The 19,476-nt window shown below is 40.3% G+C and overlaps 2 protein-coding genes across 2 annotated transcripts; both read left to right on the forward strand.

The window, feature by feature from the left end:
* The first annotated feature begins 1,678 nt into the window (after nt 1-1,678).
* Nucleotides 1,679-5,801, forward strand: emc4 (ER membrane protein complex subunit 4). Its single transcript, XM_057854613.1, has 6 exons — nt 1,679-1,834; nt 2,424-2,542; nt 4,884-4,998; nt 5,109-5,262; nt 5,331-5,491; nt 5,559-5,801. Exons 2-6 carry the CDS (start codon nt 2,448-2,450, stop codon nt 5,592-5,594), a joined length of 561 nt encoding a protein of 186 aa, XP_057710596.1. The 5' UTR covers nt 1,679-1,834; nt 2,424-2,447; the 3' UTR covers nt 5,595-5,801.
* Nucleotides 5,802-5,957: 156 nt separating this feature from the next.
* On the forward strand, nt 5,958-19,037 carry lpcat4 (lysophosphatidylcholine acyltransferase 4). The gene is made up of 14 exons (XM_057854593.1): nt 5,958-6,418; nt 8,425-8,603; nt 9,829-10,192; nt 13,221-13,333; nt 13,408-13,468; nt 13,614-13,672; nt 13,754-13,788; nt 13,849-13,903; nt 16,542-16,624; nt 16,698-16,823; nt 16,888-17,038; nt 17,103-17,195; nt 18,432-18,567; nt 18,636-19,037. Exons 1-14 carry the CDS (start codon nt 6,367-6,369, stop codon nt 18,773-18,775), a joined length of 1,647 nt encoding a protein of 548 aa, XP_057710576.1. The 5' UTR covers nt 5,958-6,366; the 3' UTR covers nt 18,776-19,037.
* Nucleotides 19,038-19,476: the final 439 nt, after the last annotated feature.

The raw sequence follows: 19,476 nt of genomic DNA on the forward strand, positions 1-19,476 counted from the left end.
CTTCAATCAAGATCCTCCAGGACTGGCCAGCCCAGTCACCAGACATGAACATCACTGAGCATGTCTGGGGTAGGATGAAAGAGGAAGCATGGAAGACGAAACCCAAGAATGTTGATGAACTCCGGGAGGCATGCAAGACTGCTTTCTTTGATGTTTCTGATGACTTCATCAGTTAATTGTATGAATCCTTGCCAAAGCCCATGGAAGTCATACAAAATATTAAATTTGGATCTCACAGCGCCACTACTTCGCTTACATTATGTAACAATATTTTTGTATTCGAAGTACATTTTTTGTTCAGTTTCACACTACTTTGTCGGCGACAAAACTTTTGTCTTGCCAAAATTTGACCTTTATGTCTTCATTAAATGATACATCTTTTTTTCAGTGAAACAAATATATCTTTGTTAGGGCTGTCAAAAATATCGCGTTAACGGGCGGTAATTATTTTTTTAAATTAATCACGTTAAAATATTTGACGCAATTAACGCACATGCCCCGCTCAAACAGATTAAAATGACAGTACAGTATAATGTCCGTTTGTTACTTGTTTTTTGGTGTTTGGCGCCCTCTGCTGGCGTTTGGGTCCAACTGATTTTATGGGTTATTACCATGGTGAGCATGGTGTAATTATTGACATCAACAATGGCGAGCTACTAGTTTATTTTTTGATTGAAAATTTTACAAATTTTGATAAAACAAAAACATTAAGAGGGGTTTTAATATAAAATTTCTATAACTTGTACCAACATTTATCTTTTAAGAACTACAAGTCTTTCTATCCATGGATTGCTTTAAAATAATGTTAATAATGTTAATGCCATCTTGTTGATTTATCGTTATAGTAAACAAATACAGTACTTATGTATATATCAGTCTTGTGTCTTATATTTCCATTCCAACAATAATTTACAGAAAAATATGGCATATTTTATAGATGGTTTGAATTGCGATTCATTACGATTAATTAACTTTTAAGCTGTAATTAACTCGATTAAAAATTTTAATCGTTTGACAGCCCTAATTTTTGTACATTCAACATCATTTGCGAGGGTCTTAGCTTTCATATCAGCCATTTCTGAAACCAAGTGAATAATTAAAAGTCGGGTTTTTAGCAGTTGTTTCTACAAAATGGATAAGCGACAAGACTTTTGCTTCACAACAAATCGATGGACTATTTTGTTAGCCTTCGTGAAAACAGAGAAGCAGGTGACTTAAAAACAAAAACTACAAAGGTTAATGAGAAAGCTCTCAAAGCTAGTTTACCTTGTTGCTGAATTTGTTGCTAAATCCAAAAATTCCCACACTATGGCAGAAACCTTAATACTACCTGCCTGCAAAGCCAATATTTGTAGATGTTCGGCCCTAATGCGGTTAAAGACATTGCTAAAGTCCCCCTGTCTGATAATTCTGAGCTTTTCAAGGCTAACTGCTATTAAAAAAAAGCATTTGCGAGCTGTTGAAGAAGATTCCTGCCAGGATAATGGCTTTGTGTTCATCTAAACAGGCTCAAACTTCACACTAAGTATAGCTATTCAGAATATTTTTACGATCAAATATACTGCACAGAACGTATTTTAGAACATTTTTTTGGTTTGTGGTGTGCTGCGACATTTTTTCCAATGTAAAAACGTGCCGTGAATCAGAAAAGGTTGAAAAACACTGCACTAGTAGCACTGAAAGGATGAAGTACTTCTGCTAAAACGCCACGCGAGGGCGCTGTAGGTTATTCAGCGGCCGACTTTCATCACCAAGTTGGAATCAGCGAAGAAGTACATAGTACTGTATACGTTTTGAATTTGAACCACCGTCATCTTTGGGTTATCTTCTCAAGGTAAACTCGGAATTAACTGTGATTTAATGACTTGTTCGGTTACAAATTAAAGCTTTTAGAGGCTGCCGAGGCCTATTTCTCGGGAATTTGTAGAGGATTTCGTGGCGACATGCTAGCAGAAGCTGTCATGTTAGCAACCATGCTAGTTATGCGTACTGCTTTCTGACACGAGTAAAAATGACCAAAAAAAAAAAAAAACACATAATTGATGTCTTCTGATGAAACGTGTTTAAAACCCTAGACAGAATTAACACTGTTTGCATGAAGTGAAAAGGTGGTTTTGGGAGTGATTTTTGAGCCGTTTGCGAAGTAGTCAAATACTTCCGCGTGATGAAAGACGTGTTGGTAATAGTAAATATTTACCTATTTAATTTTTAAAGATGATTTTTAAATTCGTATTCAAAGCCACTCTTCCCTGTTGAAATGAAATGAAGGTCTTTTGCTGTCAGTGGCAGCCAATTAATTAAAAAAAACAAAGTCTTTGTAAAGTGTAGTACTGTTCCTCCATCCTGGCGCAACATGAAATTTACCTCAGTTTCTTATGAATTCAAAATGCTAAACTCTGAATTCCGGCTGTTTTTTGTCATAGCATTAGCAGGCACACTCGGTTGCCATGGCATCTCCGGGGGGACAAGTGTTGTCCACGCGAGGAGGCGCCGGCTCCAGGAGGATGAAGTGGGCTCTGGAGCTCAGTCTGGGCAACACCAGGTCCGTCTCAAAAGAAAAGCATCCAAGGAAAATGACCGTCTTGACCGGGGGTCAGCAACCCGCGGCTCTAGAGTCGCATTCGGCTCTTTAGCACTGCCCTAGTAGCTGCCTGGAGCTTGTAAAAATGTTTGAAATTGCCTTCATGATAAGGCTTTCATTTTTTTGCGGCTCAAGACATGCAGTGGTATGAAAAACTATTTGAACCTTTTGGAATTTCTCAGATTTCTGCATAAAATCATCAACTGTGATCTGATCTTGGTCAAAATCCAACAAATGAAAAAAACGTCTCTGCTTTTAACAAAAACCACTCAAACATTCATAGGATTTCATATTTTAATGAGGAGAGTATGCAAACAATGACAAGTGGGAAAAATAAGTAAGATAACCATCACATTTAATATTTTGTGCCCCCCCCCCCCCCCCCCCTTTGGCAGCAATAGCTTCAACCAGATGCTTCCTGTAGCTGCAGATCAGTCTGGCACATCGATCAGGACTAATCTTGGCCCATTTTTCCCTACAAAACTGCTGTAGTTCAGTCAGATTCCTGGGATGTCTCGCATGAATCGCTCTCTTTGGGTCATGCCACAGCATTTCAATGGGGTTCAAGTCTGGACTTTGACTTGGCCACTCCAGAACCTTTATTTTGTTCTTCTAAAACCATTCTGAAGTTGTTTTACTTCTGTGTTTTGGATCATTGTCTTGTTGCAGCACCTATCCTCTTTTTAGCTTCAACTGTCTGACAGACAGCCTCAAGTTTTCCTGTAAAATATCCTGATAAACTTTTGAGTCCATTTTTCCATTAATGATTGCAAGTTGTCCAGGCCCTGTGGCAGCAAAACAGCCCCAAAACATGATGCTCCCTCCACCATGCTTCACGGTGGGGATTAGGTGTGGATGTCGGCGAGCTGTTCCATTTTTCTTCCACACATGATGTTGTGTGTTACTTCCAACTAATTCAACTTTGGTTTCATAAGTCCACAAAATATTTTACCAAAACTTATGTGGCGTGTCCAAGTGCCTTTTTGCGAACATTACACGAGCAACAATGTTTTTTTAGACAGCAGTGGCTTCCTCCATGGAGTCCTCCCATGAACACCATTCTTGGCCATTGTTTTACATCTTGTTGATGTGTGCACAGGGATATTGGACTGTGCCAGTGATTTCTGTAACTCGTCAGCAGACATTCTATGGTTCTTTTTTTTTTTACCTCTGCGAGTATTCTGCGCTGAACTCTTGGCGTCATCATTGGTGGAGGACCACTCCTTGGGAGAGAAGCAACAGTACCAAAGTCTCTCCATTTGTAGACAATTCCTCTGACTATCGATTGATGAACATCCAGACTTTTACAGATGGTTTTGTAACCTTTTCCAGCTTTATACAAATCAACAATCCTTGATCGCAGGTCTTCAAACAGCTTTTTTGACTGAGCCATGAGGCACATCAGACAATGCTTCTCACCAAGACAATTCTTACCGGGTGTGTGTTTTATAGTGGGCAGGGCTTAAAGCACTCATCAGTGATTGGGCACACACTTGACTAAATTGTTTGGTAAAAATTGGTTTCAGCTGCTATTTAAGTCTCTTTAGGCAGAGGGCTCACCTCTCTTCTGTCATTGTTTGCATGCAATTCTCATTACCTGGTCTTTCCTTTGGAAAGATCAGGTATATGTTGTTCTGTTTTTTTTTTTTTTTTTTTGGAATGGGAATCCTTCGGCGCGCCGCGCAGCCCGAACCACTTGACCGATCACCACCGTTCAAGTATCGACATGTCTGGAATTTTTGCGCGACACGGACTTTTTTTTCAAATGGCCCCGAAAAATTTTCAGTTCGCCGGTAAACGGCAATTTTCCGTGGGAAAAAAAAAAGGAATTTTCAAAATGTATCTAGTCCTACAATTTTTTACCAAATTACATAATTTAGGTATCTAAAGTGAGGGGTGAGGGGCATAAAAGTTGCATACAGAATTTGGAAAAAAATAATGGTTCCCCGGAAATTTGACAAAAACTTGCCCATTCATTTTTAATGGGAAAAAAAAGAAAAGTTTCAGAATGTTTTTAGTTTAAATATAAAAACCTATAAATGTTTGGCTGGTTTTAGTTTAAGCAGACACTGTTTTTTCATCTGTGTGATTTTGCAAAGATCAGATCACATTTGATGGTGATTTTATGCAGAAATGTGAGAAATTCCAGAAGGTTCAGATACTTTTTCATACCACTATTTATATATTTTTTGCTGCAATATGGCTTTCAACATTTTTGCTTGACGACCCCTGGTCTAGACTAACTTGCCTCGTTACATTTGTTGTATATGAACGTTACAACAAAGGTGCCTCTTTGCTCCAGGTGTCGCAGTGACCGGCAGGCCGGCCAGGGCGATGTTGTCTACCCCATCGGCTATTCGGAAAAGCCCGTCCCCGACACCAGCATCCAGGAGACAGACAAGAACCTGGTAGAGAAGGTGATTACGGATGAAGACAAGATTTAAAAATCTGTAACAATCACTAATGCATGTGAAATATTTAGTTTTGGGGGAAAAAATGGATTCTTGACTGCGTTTGTGTCTGACAGCGATGCTGGGACGTAGCGTTGGGACCGCTCAAACAGATCCCCATGAACTTGTTCATCATGTACATGTCAGGGAACACTATCTCCATCTTCCCCATCATGATGGTGTGCATGATGGCTTGGAGGCCCATCCAGGCGCTCATGTCTATGTCAGCAAGTGAGTAAAATAGCCTGTTAGCGGAAGCTACAAGACCATGTGTCTTCTGAAACACGTGTTTTGGACAGCTTTCAAGCTGTTGGAGAGCTCCAGTCAGCAGTGGCTTCAGGGACTGGTCTACCTGGTGGGGAACCTGCTGGGCTCGGCGTTGGCTATATACAAGTGTCAATCCATGGGGCTGCTGCCCACGCACTCGTCCGACTGGTTGGCGTTCATCGAGCCTCCTCAGGTAGAGTGTCGGACGTGACGTTTCCTCAAGGGGTGACCGCTCAAATAAAGCGCTTGTGTTCCTTCAGAGGATGGAGATGATGGGCGGAGGGATGGTGCTGTGAAGAAGAGGATGGGAGCCTTCAATGCAAATTTTTTTTTTTCTTGTTTTGCAGTTTAGCTCGAACTCGCCATCCAGATTGAAATGGATTTGATTGTTGTGAATGAGTTAACTTATACCGATTTGCCCTCTTTAAATGTTCCTCGATGGGAAATGTATCTTTTTCCCGCCCTTAACCTGCATCAATGCCAACTAAAAAGTGACAAATGTGGCCATGAATCCAATGTATTTCATTTTTCAAATGTTACCTATTTGGTTCTGTTACTCTGTATGTCGGTGTTCGAGACAACTTTTGAATGAATACTGGGATGGTTATCATGATGACAGTTTGGGGTCTTGAGGTCAGAAAAGGAATCTTGTCTAGACTAATCTAAGCAAAGCTTTGTGTAGGTCACCATCTAGTGGTTGGCCGCAATTACTGGTGTGTTTGCACACCTATAGCAGCTCAGAGCCTGTCAATATAAACAGTAACTTTAGCTGCTGTTGGCTGTTTGAGGCAGCTTTTGGAGAAGAGAAGCATAGTATGTGACTAAAAGCTAGAAAACGAGGCAACAAAACCGTATAGATAAAGCCAAGAAACCTCATTATGCTTGCGACCACTGATATTTGCCGTCAAGTTTAAGAAGAGGCCGGTGTTAAAAAAAGGTTGATTTAGCGCATTGTTAGTGACATTTTCCCTGCACTTAACTCATTCACTCCCAGCTATTTTCACCAGTGCAACCCCTTTCGCTCCCGGCCGTTTTACTGGATTTTGACCGATCTATTGCTATATAAACATGGAACCCACCAAAAGAAAGATTACTCTTTTCTTTCAGCAGGAAAAAAAAGGTTAGTTCATATCTTTTTCCATTGTTTAGAAATCAGCATTAGAAAATAGCTTAGTTTGAGCAATTTTCCAATTTCTGATGAAAAAGAGAAATACAGCTTTTTTGTAAAAGCATACATTTCAAATATAACTGACTTTAACACAGCTATTTTTTGCTTATGTGACATCCCAAACATCTGAATCATGTTTTCCTTTTACAAAATAATAAGACAAATAGAGCTTTTGATAGCAAAGTAGCAATTTATTTACACATAACTAACTGAGAGATGACGATGTTGTGGCCGCGACAGCCGGGGTAAACTTTTCCCTCGTCGCCGCCTAGCTCAGAAAGATGGAATTTTTTGAGGTGACCACTGTCTCGTGGCAGAGTTCGCCTGGGGAACTTGTGTTCCTGGGGAAGAACTGGTTTGGCCGTGCGGGACACTGGAGGGTGCGGGGGACGCGAGTGGCGGCCGAGTATGGCGGCGCGGGCTTTGCTCGGCAAGGAGCACGGACTTAACGGCATCATCCGCTGCACTGGTGGTCCCGGTCGTTCTGCTCGGTCGTCCAGCGCCTGGCATCCCGGGCATCCTCCTGGTTGTTCTGCCCGGTCATCCGCCGCCTGGCATCATGGATGTCCTCCTGGTCGTCGCACTTGGTCGTTTGTCGCCTGGCGTCCCGGACGTCCTCCCGATCGTCCTGCTCGGACTTTCGCGCCTGGCATCCTGGTCGTCCGTTCGGTCGTCTTCCGCCAGCACCCCTGGCCGTTCGTTCCGTTGAATCAGGTTGCGGGTCTTACCAAATGAGCTACTGCCCTCCAGTGGCCAGTTTTATTGCTTTAAAATGGATTTTCAGCTTTGTGCTTTGGAGCAAAGTTGCATCAGAACCTAGAGATGTCTCTTGTGAAAAAAAAAAACGTAAAAGACGTATAAATACGCCTTTGGGACACTTTAAACAATTAAAAATAGAACGTATTTATACGTTTTTGGAAGCAAATGAGTAGCGCTGCAATGATTAATTGATTAACTCGAGGATTTGATCCCCCAAAAAATAAAATCAAATTTTATTGCTTCGAGTATTTGTTTGATTAAAGTGGCGTTGTAATGGTTTATTTTGAAAGTGTTTGCATTTAGTTTTATCGTTTAAGCTGGATACACTGCTCTCTGGTCTGCCTCGTTTCACATGGCTGAATCCAACTGCTCTCTGTTAAGACCAACGTAAGCTAAGTTTTTGTTTGAGCTAATGTGTTTTATCCATTCATAATTTATTTTATAGGCATATTAAGCTGTTTTTGTGGGAATATGTGTCTAAACCATCTGTTAAGAGCATTGTAAAAAAAAATTAAAATAAAAAAAAAGTTAGCATATTATAGCAATGAAACTAGCAGACTTTTACTATGTAAGTTAGCCAATTGTTCTGTTGTTGTATATAGATCCTCATGTTTTTTTTTTTTAATGCCGTTTAAGGCTCAGCTCAAGTATTTTAAATTTTTCATGTTCCTTATCCGATTACTCGATTATTCGAACTAACCAGTTCATCGATTAATCGACTACTAAAATAATTGATAGCTGCAACCCTATAAATGAGTTAATATTTTAGCCCTGTCGATTTTATATTGACTGACATTTTCTGCCACACATTGCCCGTCCTTTAGATGTTATAAAATTTTAGTTCTAACAATTAAAAAAAATATATTTAGGACTATTTACTATGAATACACTCAAATTATTGTTTTGTTTAAATTAAGTTGTAATGGTCATTAAGTTTTAAGTTGTTTAAATGTAAATTTAAAAAATATTTTAAAAATACATGAAAACGACTATTGACCGATATTTTCCTCTTTATTATTTTCATTTTTAAAAACTTTAAATGAACTTTTTTTTTTTTTTTTTAACTCCTAAATAAAAGTGCATTTGAACATTGAGCATTAAGTTAACATCTAATTGATCCCAAATAAGTAAGTCCAAGGAAACAGCTGATCAACATAACCGGTCCGACCGTGACTAAAAGGGGCGTGTCCACGTCCTAGGTGCATCCGCTTTAAAGGCAGGTACCGGTCCAGCGTTGTGCGCTCCAACACGTGCAGCTTGTCGGACTTTCAAGAGGCTTCCTTCCATCTGGACGTTTGACGACGTCACAATGGACAAGTTGGAGGCAAATAATCCGTTCTTTCACCAGGTGACGCTGAGCGGCTTCCAAAGGGTTCGGGTGAGAACTTTTAGCCCATTTTCAACACTGTTTAACCTTTTAAAAAACCTGGATTCTTCCATGTTAGGGTAGATATTAAATCATATGTCATTATTTGAGGATTAAAACTAGCATTAGCAAACATTGTCAGTTTTTAGTTCTGTGATGACGCAAGATATGGAAATGAATACAAAGTATATACTTTTAAGCATTTTGACTGGGAGGGGCGAATGAACGGACGTTCATTGCTATTCATCACAAGTCAAATTGGACTGAACCTCTATTGTTGTTAGGGAGTTTACATTGGGTCACTTGTCATTTCTAGGGGATGTAGTAGATTTTGGGGCATTCCAGGGTTACAGTACTGGCCAAAAGTATTGGGACCTCTGCAATTCTGTCAGATAATGCTCAATTTCTCCCAGAAATGATTGCAATCACAAATGCTTTGGTAGTAATATCCATAAGTGGATTTTAAGGGGGGAGGCCAAGAGGGCCAGGCCCCCTTGTGTCCGAAAAGTGTCCTTGCATGTAATTGGCTTTCCTACATTTATATACAAAGTTGTAAAGCAATAAAACTGCAACAAATATGAATGAAACTGAGTTACTAACGCAATTATTTTTTGGGAGAAGTAATTTGTAACTATAATTAATTTTTAAAAGTAAAATTAACAACACTGCTTATTGATGACACTGCGCACGGTAAAAACAGGAACATTCAGGTCTTTGGAGATGGAGTTGTAGCCTTGAGATGCCCATACTTCCTCACAATTTTGCTTCTCAAGTCCTCAGTTTTTTGGTCTTTCTTTTCTCCGTGCTCAATGTGGTACACACGAGAACAGTGGTTGTGTCAACTTTAATCCAATTTAACTGCCTGCCAGTGTGATTTAGTTATTGCCACGACCTGTTATGTGCCACAGCCGGTACTGTTAATTAAATAAATTAGAGAAACATCACAAGGTTTTTTAAAAGGGTGCCAATACTTTTGTCTGGCCCATTTTTGGAGTTTTGTGTAAAATGATAGTGCCTTAATGTGTTTTTTTCATTGCAAGCAAAATAATTGAAGATATTGCTACCAAAGCATTTGTAATTGCAATCATTTTCTCTGAGAAATTGAGCATAATCTGACAGAATTGCAGGGGTGCTAATACTTTTAGCCAGCATTGTACTTTTGGTGATCCATAGTGATCTATAAACTACAATACGTTCTCCCAATTGTAAATTGTTGTTTTGATTCTTCCGTGCAAAGGGTCTCATCCTGGGATGCGTCCTCTTCCCGATCCGGTTGGCACTGGTGGTCCTCTTTTTCCTGCTGATGTGGCCTTTCGCTCGCCTGTGCCTGGCCGGCCTGTCGGCGGAAGAGCGCGCCCGACCGGTATCGGGGTGGCGCCGCCTGTTCTTCCATCCCCCCGTCTATCTCCTGAGCCGGGCTGTCTTCTTGTCGCTGGGTTTCCTGTGGGTACGGGTCAAAGGTCGGAAGGCCGACTTGAAGGAAGCCCCCATGCTGGTGGTGGCGCCTCACAGCACCTTTATGGACATGCTGGTTTTGTGTCCCACCCATCTGCCCACCGTGGTATCTCGATCGGAGAACACCGGGCTGCCGGTCATCGGAGGTGAGCAAATGTCAGGTTAAGGCAACACTTTGTAACTTTTCAGGTTTTGGTCGATTTTAGCGACACCGGTGGACATAAGCGGTAGTGTTTTGCCTTAAGAAAGACAAGTGCACACCCGCACAGTGTCGTAAAATCGTCAATCAATCAAAAATCAATCTCCCGGTCGCCTGCAAATTGATTAAACGATATTTCTTTTTCCAGTGGCTAAGTGAAGGATGATTGAATAGTAATAAGGTAATGAATCCAGTTGTGGCTGAACAATAGCATATGACTGTTAGAAACCATGTGCGTAGCTATGTGTTAGGGGGTAGTCAAGACAAGTGAAAGCCGGGCCAATGTTTATTATTGCGTATCCTGGTAGCCCACGTTTTTTTTTTTTTTTTTTTTTTCCCCCTCCTCGGACAAATTTTTTTGTCTCTTGTTGCTCTGCCATCTGTGCACAATTAGCGCAAAAGCGTTAGCATTGACTTCTGTCTTTATAATAAATAGGGAAAGGGTGAAGTGACGTAAGCTGCCTCAAAGTTAATTAGTGGCGGTGAAAGCTGTACAGATCCCCTCAAGATATAAAACAGGTGTCATTTAAGTAGTTGTCAGTCGACATAACATCACAAATGCTATGAAAATATTTTATAAAGGTTGAAAAGTTATTTAGTGTTGCTTTAAATGATTATTTTTAGATATATGAATGATGCTCATCGTTCAGTGCTATTGACGGCGCTAGACGTCCGATCCATTTCGACTGGGAGGGGTGAACACCGTCAATGGCAGCTAATGAGTGCCCAAGAAAGTGTTATACCAGGGTTTGGCAACCCAAAATGTTGAAAAAACCATATCGGACTTTAAAAAAAAAAAATGTCTGGAACCGCAAAAAATTAAAACCAATTCTAAGCCTGATAATGAAGGCAACACATGCTGTATGTATCTATATTAGCTGTATTAGCCTACTATCAAAATGACTAAGTTGGCTAATCGCTACAGATTCATAATGAGCTTTCATGATTAAATGTTTACTTTCCCTGCAGTGCATCTTATAGAGAATGACTCACCACGTGACTACTCTGTTGTACAATGTCACCTCAAGTTGAACTTCATTACAATATTATGAATTAGAAAATGTTTGTGTCATGTTAGTACGGCACCCCTATGGAGACATCGATTGAAATAAAATGAATTTAAGCAATCTGGTGCGCACCAGATTGTTTCTCGTCCGCACCAGAAACCATCTGGTAAACATTAGCATTATATAGCATTAAGCTAGCGGACCTTTGCTATGTAAGTTAGCCAATTTTACAACAATTGGCTAACTTGCGTAGCAAAAGTCGGCTAGTTTAAATGCTATATATTACTAATGTTTACAACAGTTTATATACAATGTATGTATATGTGTGTGTATATTAGCATGGAGCTTGCAGTTGTTTAATAATGTTTTATTCAACCCCTCGATGCCTTAATTCATATTTAACCAATTTACATAAAACATTGGGGGAAAAAAAATAGTATTCATAGAAAAAATGCTAAATGTTAAAATGTACCGTATTGGCCTGAATATGACAGCCCTGATTATAAGACAACCCCCTTTTTCAAGACTCAAGTTTGAAAAATCACTTTTTGAACACCAAATTTTTATACAGAAAATAATTACAGTACATCTGAAACAAATGATTATAACAATATATTTGAGAGAAAAAGCATGTTATTTTGCCTCATTCAAATCTTAATATCTGAACATTTAAATAAGTAAACTAAGGTGCAATCACATTCGTAAATGAATGGCTGCTGGTTTTTGAAATGTAAATAAACCAATCTATTGTGATAAAACAACAAAATTGCAATAACTGCATTAACCATCAAAGTGAGGTCTAACTGTAACTGTAGTCTTGAAACAAATCTGAATAAGGAAAAACATTGCAATAAAATAATGCAAACTGGTTAAACTTGAAAGTAGCTGAGATCTGTCATGACAGAACATCGCTTCAATGATATCTGGCGCCATCTAGCGTCGTAAATGGGTATTATGTCTAGACTGCGAGTATAAGACTACCCCCACTTTTTCAGTCCTATTTCAATGCAAAAAAACACTCTTATATTCGGGCCAATACAGGTATTTTAAAATGAGAAAATGCAACAACAAAAAAATACTTGAGAATAAAAAATACTTAAAAATTAGAAACTGCAATTTCGGGAGAAATTGCACCTGGGTCTTTCCTCTGTGGAGATACAGATCTTAGCCCCACTCAGGTCTATCAATAGAATGGACAATAATGCCAGTCAATGGCATTAAACAAAGTAAACACCATTAGATATGATTGGGAAAATTTGACGTCCATGTCCGTCATTGGCAGCACCCTCCATAAGCGTGAACGCAATCGGGGACATTTGGGGTACACGTCCTATTGATATCTGGTCATTTCCTGTTTATTTGGGGATATTGTTTTTTTTTGCCATTGAAAATGAATGGGAAAAAATTTGGACGTCAGTGGTATCAACTTACATAGGTGTCAATGGAATCTAATCTTGCTACAACATGCTTTTGGAGCTTTTTTTTTTTTTTTTTTAGTGTTTAACCCCCACCCAATAAAAAAAAGTTTCATTTAAGATTTTCTGAGTTTAGTTGCATTTTCAGTTTGATATATTTTTGATGTGTATTTGTTGAATTCAGGCATCGAGGGGTTAACCATCTACTGTATTTTCTGCACTTTTTTTCCTGTGATTTATTCTGTGGTGCAACTTGTTTATATGTTTAGCTTTTCAAGCAGTTGATTACTCACAAGCTAAAACATCTGCTAGCTTCACGCTAATATACAATGGTAGCTATACTAGCTAACCCTTTACAGTTGACTCATTTGCTTCCTCTTTTACCTTGTTGAACGCTTCATATTCAAAGTATAGCTGCATTAGGCACTCCCACACAATTAATTCATTGGCAGCAATGGACTTTTATTGAAAATGGTGTTGACTTTCTATCCACTTAAATATGTGTTGACCTTGCTTTCACCTGGCTATTGTTATGCCCTTCTATGTTTATTAGCGCTTCTGGAGTTCAACCAGTCGGTGCTGGTGAGCAGGAATGATCCAGATTCCAGGAAGAAGGCCGTCGCCCAGCTTACGGAAAGACTCAACTCCAATGGCTATTGGCCTCAGGTACGTCATGAGAAATATTCCAAACTGAACTAAAGTCACTTGTTCTGTATTTTTTATATTTAACTCTCTGCTAGATGCTCATGTTTCCGGAGGGTACCACTACAAACGGCAGCGCTCTGATTAAGTTCAAACCCGGTGAGGTCATGTTTCGGGTCCGTCAATCAGGACTATCCGGTCGCTTTTGTGGAATGAGCGGCACGAAGAAGAGAAAAAGGGCGTAGCGGCTTCGTGTTTGCGTAACATCTGACTTATTTGATGTTTCTCTTTTGCGCTCCGTCAGGTGCTTTTCTCTGCGGAGTGCCGGTCCAACCGGTTCTGTTGCGTTACCCCAACAAAGTGGTGAGTAAAACCTGCCCATTCTGGAGTTTTCGTTTAAATCTCTAAAGTCGGAATAAGTAGGCGTGTCTTCATTTGCATCAGGATACAGTGCGATGGTCGCACAAAGGGACGACGTGGTGAGTTGGCCGAGTCTGGGGCGCTCTCGGCGCAGATGTTGATGTTTGTCCTCCTGACAGGGTGGAGGCGCTGTGGCACACCACCTCGCAGATCTACACCAATATGACCGTGGAGGTGAGCATTGACGTCTTTTTGCTCTTTGGTTTCACATGTCACGAAGAATTGCTTCATTGATGATCAAATGTCGATTTATCGCAGCCCCCCAATCTACGGCGGAACAGAACCACAATAGTGCCATTTGTTTGTGCTCATTTGTGCTGTAAAATTTTTCATCTGTGCTGCTATCGTTTTGTTTGTATAATTATTGAGACACTCGAAATTAAAATCTGAATATCCCTTTAGCAGCATAAACGAATGGTGTCAAGTTCAAATACGAATCGTTAGGTAGACATTTATAATATTACCCAAAATAAGGCGAAGGGACACTCAATTTAGTTGAAAAGCTTGCAAGGAGAAAGAGGGGAAACTATACAGCTTCCGCAATCGTTCTGCCTAGCCCCTCCTTGACTTTGCTTTTTATTTGGGATGGCCCTAGCAACAGACTGGTGTCTTGACCTAAAAGGGGAAGCAAGCTGGCGACACCGCTTGTCTTTGTTTGGCTATGTGTGTGCATGTAGGTGGAATTATATACATGTATGTCAGCACATTTCAGCAAAGCAAAGCGGCCTCTTCTGCCCTTGACCAGACAAGAGGCTTCTTCATGACAAAACATTCTTTCTTTGTGAACAATAATCATAAGCAAAAGTATTTCTTCATTGCGGGCAGCAATTGATAAAAGGAAATATATAATAACAACTTAATAACTATCTCATCAAATATATTTCATGAAGCAATAGCATTTGGTAAGTAATAAAATGCCACAATATGCTTCCTTAAATGTATTGAAGTTGACCTGTGGAACCTAGGCCGGTTTAAACCAGTCAGAATGACAAGGCAGTTTTATCAAGAGCTAAACATGTCTATAGTTATCAATCTCTAAAATGTCTCTTTCTACAATCATGGAACATACTATTATAGCAATCGATACTTTATTGTGAGCCTTCATTAGTAAAAGCAAATATTTAATAACCATTTAATAATCATCAAATGGCACCACAATGCCGGATAGATCACAGATCTATACTTACGCGTGACATTTGAGTCATGATTTTCCTTTATAAAGCAATCTCGACGCAACGGAAAAGTGCAAGCAAAAAAAGCAGAAGCATTTCTTGATTGCGGGCAGCAATTGATAAAAGCAAATATATAATAACAACTTAATAACTCATCAAATACATTTCATGAAGCAATAGCATTTGGTAAGTAATAAAATGCAACAATATGATTCCTTAAATGTATTGAAGTTGACTTGTGGAACCTAGGCCGGTTTAAACTGGTCAGAATGACAAGGCAGTTTTATCAAGAGCTAAACATGTCTATAGTTATCAATCTCTAAAATGTCTCTAACTACAATCATGGAACATACTATTATAGCAATCGATACTTTATTGTGAGCCTTCATTGGTAAAAGCAAATATTTAATAACCATTGTCAGGGAAATTCACTTTTGAACACCAAGACAAGTATCAAATAAGAGAACAGAATCAGACTCAGCCAAGGATTGTCTTGCTTCGAAGCCTTTATGAACAAGAGCTCTCGGGTACAGACGCGGAGACACGCACAAAGCGTCTTCTCCGCATGTGTACAAAAGAGAAATGCAGGGCATGCCTCTATTTATGGGTTGACATCATAGAAACAAAACCGAAACTTACTATAGCATATCCTGGTAGAAACAATGAAATAATAACACTTAAACATCTGAAAAGGAGTGAGAAGAAGCATAGCTTATTAGGTCCTACCCCTACACATTCAAAATATAATACATTTTATACATAAGACGCACCTCCATATAATTCGAAAATGTAAATGCTGTACATGCATATCAGTATCACCAAATAAATCTTAAGTATAAAAAACTTCAAATACCATCATTGCAGTTCCGCACATGTAACATTGAAATATTGACTGTTTAAACATTATCCTAAATTGATAAATAATTTGACATATTTTTAACTCTAAATTCTCTCTCTCTCTACTCTAGATTTTTTTAATCAGTGGCAATAATACATGTTTATAATAGCATATTTTAATAAAAGAGAACAATTGTTTTTTAGAGCCTACAGTGGTAACAAAAAGTACCTGAACCTTTTGGAATTTCCTACATTTCTGTATAAAATCACCATCAAAAGTGATCAGATCTTTGTCAAAGTCACACAGATGAAAAAAACAGTGTCTTGAACTAAAACCACCCAAACATTTATAGGCGTTCATATTTGAAAGAGGATTGCATGCAAACAATCGGACAAACTATCCTCATTAAATTATGAACACCTATAATTGTTTGGGTGGTTTTAGTTCAAGCAGTCACTGTATTTTCATCTGTGTGATTTTGACAAATATCAGGGATTTAATGCAGAAATGTGCGAAATTCCAAAAGGTTCGGGTACTTTTTCATACTACTGTACAAGTTTTTAAGTCCAAGGTTCCCCTTTAAAAACAATAGCAGCAAAAATGAAATTTTTTACAGCACAAATGTAGCGCAAACGATTGACATCGTTTTTCTATGAAATTGTGTCTGATGGGTGACAACTTCAAGGAGGTCTACAGAAACTATTGAAATGTTATATTCGTGACAAACGTGAAGTCAAACTGCCTGATTTTCTTCTACGGGCTTTGTGTTAGATTCCTGTGACTTAACAATGTTATCCCTCAGTTCCTTCCAGTTTACAATCCTTCAGCGGAGGAGAAGAACAACCCCGAACTGTACGCTGACAACGTGCAGAAGCTCATGGCAGAGTAAGACACGTTTTTCCCTGCCCTTGACGGCCAGTTCAACTCATTGGCGGGGTGTTGTGGTGCTATGTTCAAGGGCTCTCGGCATCCCGGCGACTGACTACGTGATGCAGGGTGGCGTGCCGGTCCAAAAAGTGGGCGGTCTCTCCCTTCCGTTGTCGTCCCCTGGCAGGGAAGCGCTAACTCTGCTTCGCAAAGCCGGGTAGGAACGGTTGCATATGACGTTTGATCACGCGAGACGCCAAACCACCCTGTCCGTGCGTCAGGATGGGAACGAGACAAGTGGAAAGCGCGCTGGACAGAATTTTGGACAGGTGTCAGTCGGGGTCTTCGGAGGCAGGGGCCGGAGATCTGGCCGCTCTGCTGGGACTGGCGGACGAACGGACGGCCGTTAGCGTCTGCGGGCTGTATTCCCAGGTAAAGCGAGGAGCGTTCGGGGCGACGTTATCTTAGCGTTATTCGGGTGGTTTGCGCTTTTCAGGGAAAAATGGCGGATCTCAGACAAATCTACTTGAACGTGGCCGCCCTCTCAGGTCTCGTCGACATCCGCTCAATACTTCGGACGGCCTTCAATGTAAGTTATCGGCTCAAAATGTTCATTTTTGGGGTTGAGGGTTTCGGACAGGGGTCTCAAACATGCGGCTCAGGGGCCAATTATGGCCCACGGTACAATATTTTGCGACCCCCCGTTTTGACATCTAATTGCAGTATTAGTGTTTCCCGCACGTATTTTGCAATTAAAAAATAGAATTTTACATAGATCCTTCAATTCACTTATTTTGGGAGGGAAAACACATACTCATATATTCATTTACTCACATAATGACCATGTTATACTAGAAACTCCAATTTTTGGAGAAATTACCATGAGGCTTTGCTGTGTGGAGATAGATCTTGGCCCCGCCCATATTGATGTGGGGACATTTGGGGGACACGTACTGTTGATATCAAGTCCTTTGGGGACATGTCCTGGTCATAGCAGGTCATTTGGGGGACACGTCCTGGTCATAGCAGGTCATTTGGGGGACACGTCCTGGTCATATTAGGTCATGTTGGGATATTTGGGGGACGTGTCCTGGTCATATCAGGTCATTTTGGGACATGTCCTGGTCATATCAGGTCATTTGGGGGACATGTCCTGGTCATATCAGGTTATGCGTGTGGGGACATTTGTGGGGACATTTGGGGGACATGTCCTGGTCATAGCAGGTCATTTGGGGGACGCGTCCTGGTCATAGCAGGTCATTTGGGGACATTTGGGGGACATGTACTGGTCATATCAGGTCATTTGGGGATTTTTGGGGACATGTCCTGGTCATATTAGGTCATGCATGTGGGGATATTTGTGGGGACATTTGGGGGACATGTCCTGGTCATATCAGGTCATTTGGGGGACATGTCCTAGTCATATCATGTCTTTTGGGGTCATTTGGGGGACATGTCCTGGTCATATCAGGTCATTTGGGGGATGTGTTCTGGTCATATAAGGTCATTTTGGGACATGTCCTGGTCATATTAGGTCATGTGGGGACATTTGGGGGACATGTCATGGTCATATTACGTCATATGGGGACATTTGGGGGACGCGCCCTGGTCATATAGGGCCATTTGGGGGACATGTCCTGGTCATATTAGATCATGTGGGGACATTTTGGGGACATGTCCTGGTCATATTAGGTCATTTGGGGGACATGTCCTGGTCATATCAGGTCATTTGGGGGACATGTCCTGGTCATATTAGGTCATGTGGGGACATTTGGGGGACATGTCCTGGTCCTATCATGTTATATTATATTATTCTACCTGGCAGTTGTTTGACAAAGAAGGGACAGGAAGTCTGAGTGCTGAGGAACTGTCTGACCTGATGGGGGCGCTCCTGGGCATCCGTCAGTATCACACTGAGCAGCTCTACGCCGAGATAGCCTGTAATGGCCGTTTAAATCAAGGTAACAGAACTTTTAACAAAATAATTGTGCCACAAAAAACACGTTTTTAGGGTCACTTTGCTTTTTAGATGACTTCGTGCACGGGTTGACTAGCCACACCACGTATCAGAAAGTGGTGTGCGAGCACCTGCAGCCCAATCCGGCCACGCGTCATTTGCTGGTCAACAACAATGGAAGCTTACCCCACGGCAACAAAAAAGCCATATGAAGGTCGACGAACATTTTTATAAAAAAAAAAAAAACAACAACAACATGCAAACACTTTGGAGTGGAGTTCTAACAAAACAATACTAATGTATTAATGTTACCTTGTATTATCTGTGAATATTTTTGTAAACCTGTATTGTTAATGTATTTTTTATATTTGTTTTCATGACGTTTACTATGGATTTGCTCATTCTTTGTTTTTAAAATTGTATATTTTATCAAGTTTGGTGTTAAAAGGGTTTTGAATCTGAATAAATAATTTTACAACACGTTTTGTGTCAGCGTGGGTGACAATTTATCCACGCAAAATTAACTGCATTTTATTTGTCAACATTTCTTTGCATTTTCACAAATTTCACTTTGACTTTTTCCGTGCGCAGCATGAAATTCGGGTTGAAATACATAGACACCTCTGGTCAAGGCTAGAGCACTCTACATCACTGGCTACCTGTAATGTCGCTAGGCGTCAAATTCGTTTCGACTGGGAACATTTATAAGAATGTTTTGTAGCTGAAATATTTAAATTGCAAGATAAAAATGTGTTTTTCTGCCTTTTGTGGATGTCACATCCTTTTATATATCGATATACCCATGATACAGTACTGTTGTTTTGCTATTTTACTGCCTACTTACGCCGCCGTCTCCTAGTTGAGACATCTAGACATATCTATGATATCTATGCGCCGCATTCGCGACGGCGTC

Source organism: Corythoichthys intestinalis, chromosome 13, assembly GCF_030265065.1.
Source record: "Corythoichthys intestinalis isolate RoL2023-P3 chromosome 13, ASM3026506v1, whole genome shotgun sequence".
Classification (NCBI taxonomy): domain Eukaryota; kingdom Metazoa; phylum Chordata; class Actinopteri; order Syngnathiformes; family Syngnathidae; genus Corythoichthys; species Corythoichthys intestinalis.

Excerpts from the sequence above, each read along its gene's own strand:
- lpcat4 (XM_057854593.1), top strand. The coding sequence starts at position 6,367 with ATGGAACCCACCAAAAGAAAGATTACTCTTTTCTTTCAGCAGGAAAAA. Across the intron at positions 8,604-9,828 it reads GCGGCTTCCAAAGGGTTCGG|GGTCTCATCCTGGGATGCGT; the intron begins GTGAGAACTTTT and ends TTCCGTGCAAAG. Across the intron at positions 16,625-16,697 it reads GTGCAGAAGCTCATGGCAGA|GGCTCTCGGCATCCCGGCGA; the intron begins GTAAGACACGTT and ends GCTATGTTCAAG.
- emc4 (XM_057854613.1), top strand. The coding sequence starts at position 2,448 with ATGGCATCTCCGGGGGGACAAGTGTTGTCCACGCGAGGAGGCGCCGGC. Across the intron at positions 2,543-4,883 it reads CTCAGTCTGGGCAACACCAG|GTGTCGCAGTGACCGGCAGG; the intron begins GTCCGTCTCAAA and ends TCTTTGCTCCAG. Across the intron at positions 5,492-5,558 it reads CGTTCATCGAGCCTCCTCAG|AGGATGGAGATGATGGGCGG; the intron begins GTAGAGTGTCGG and ends GTGTTCCTTCAG.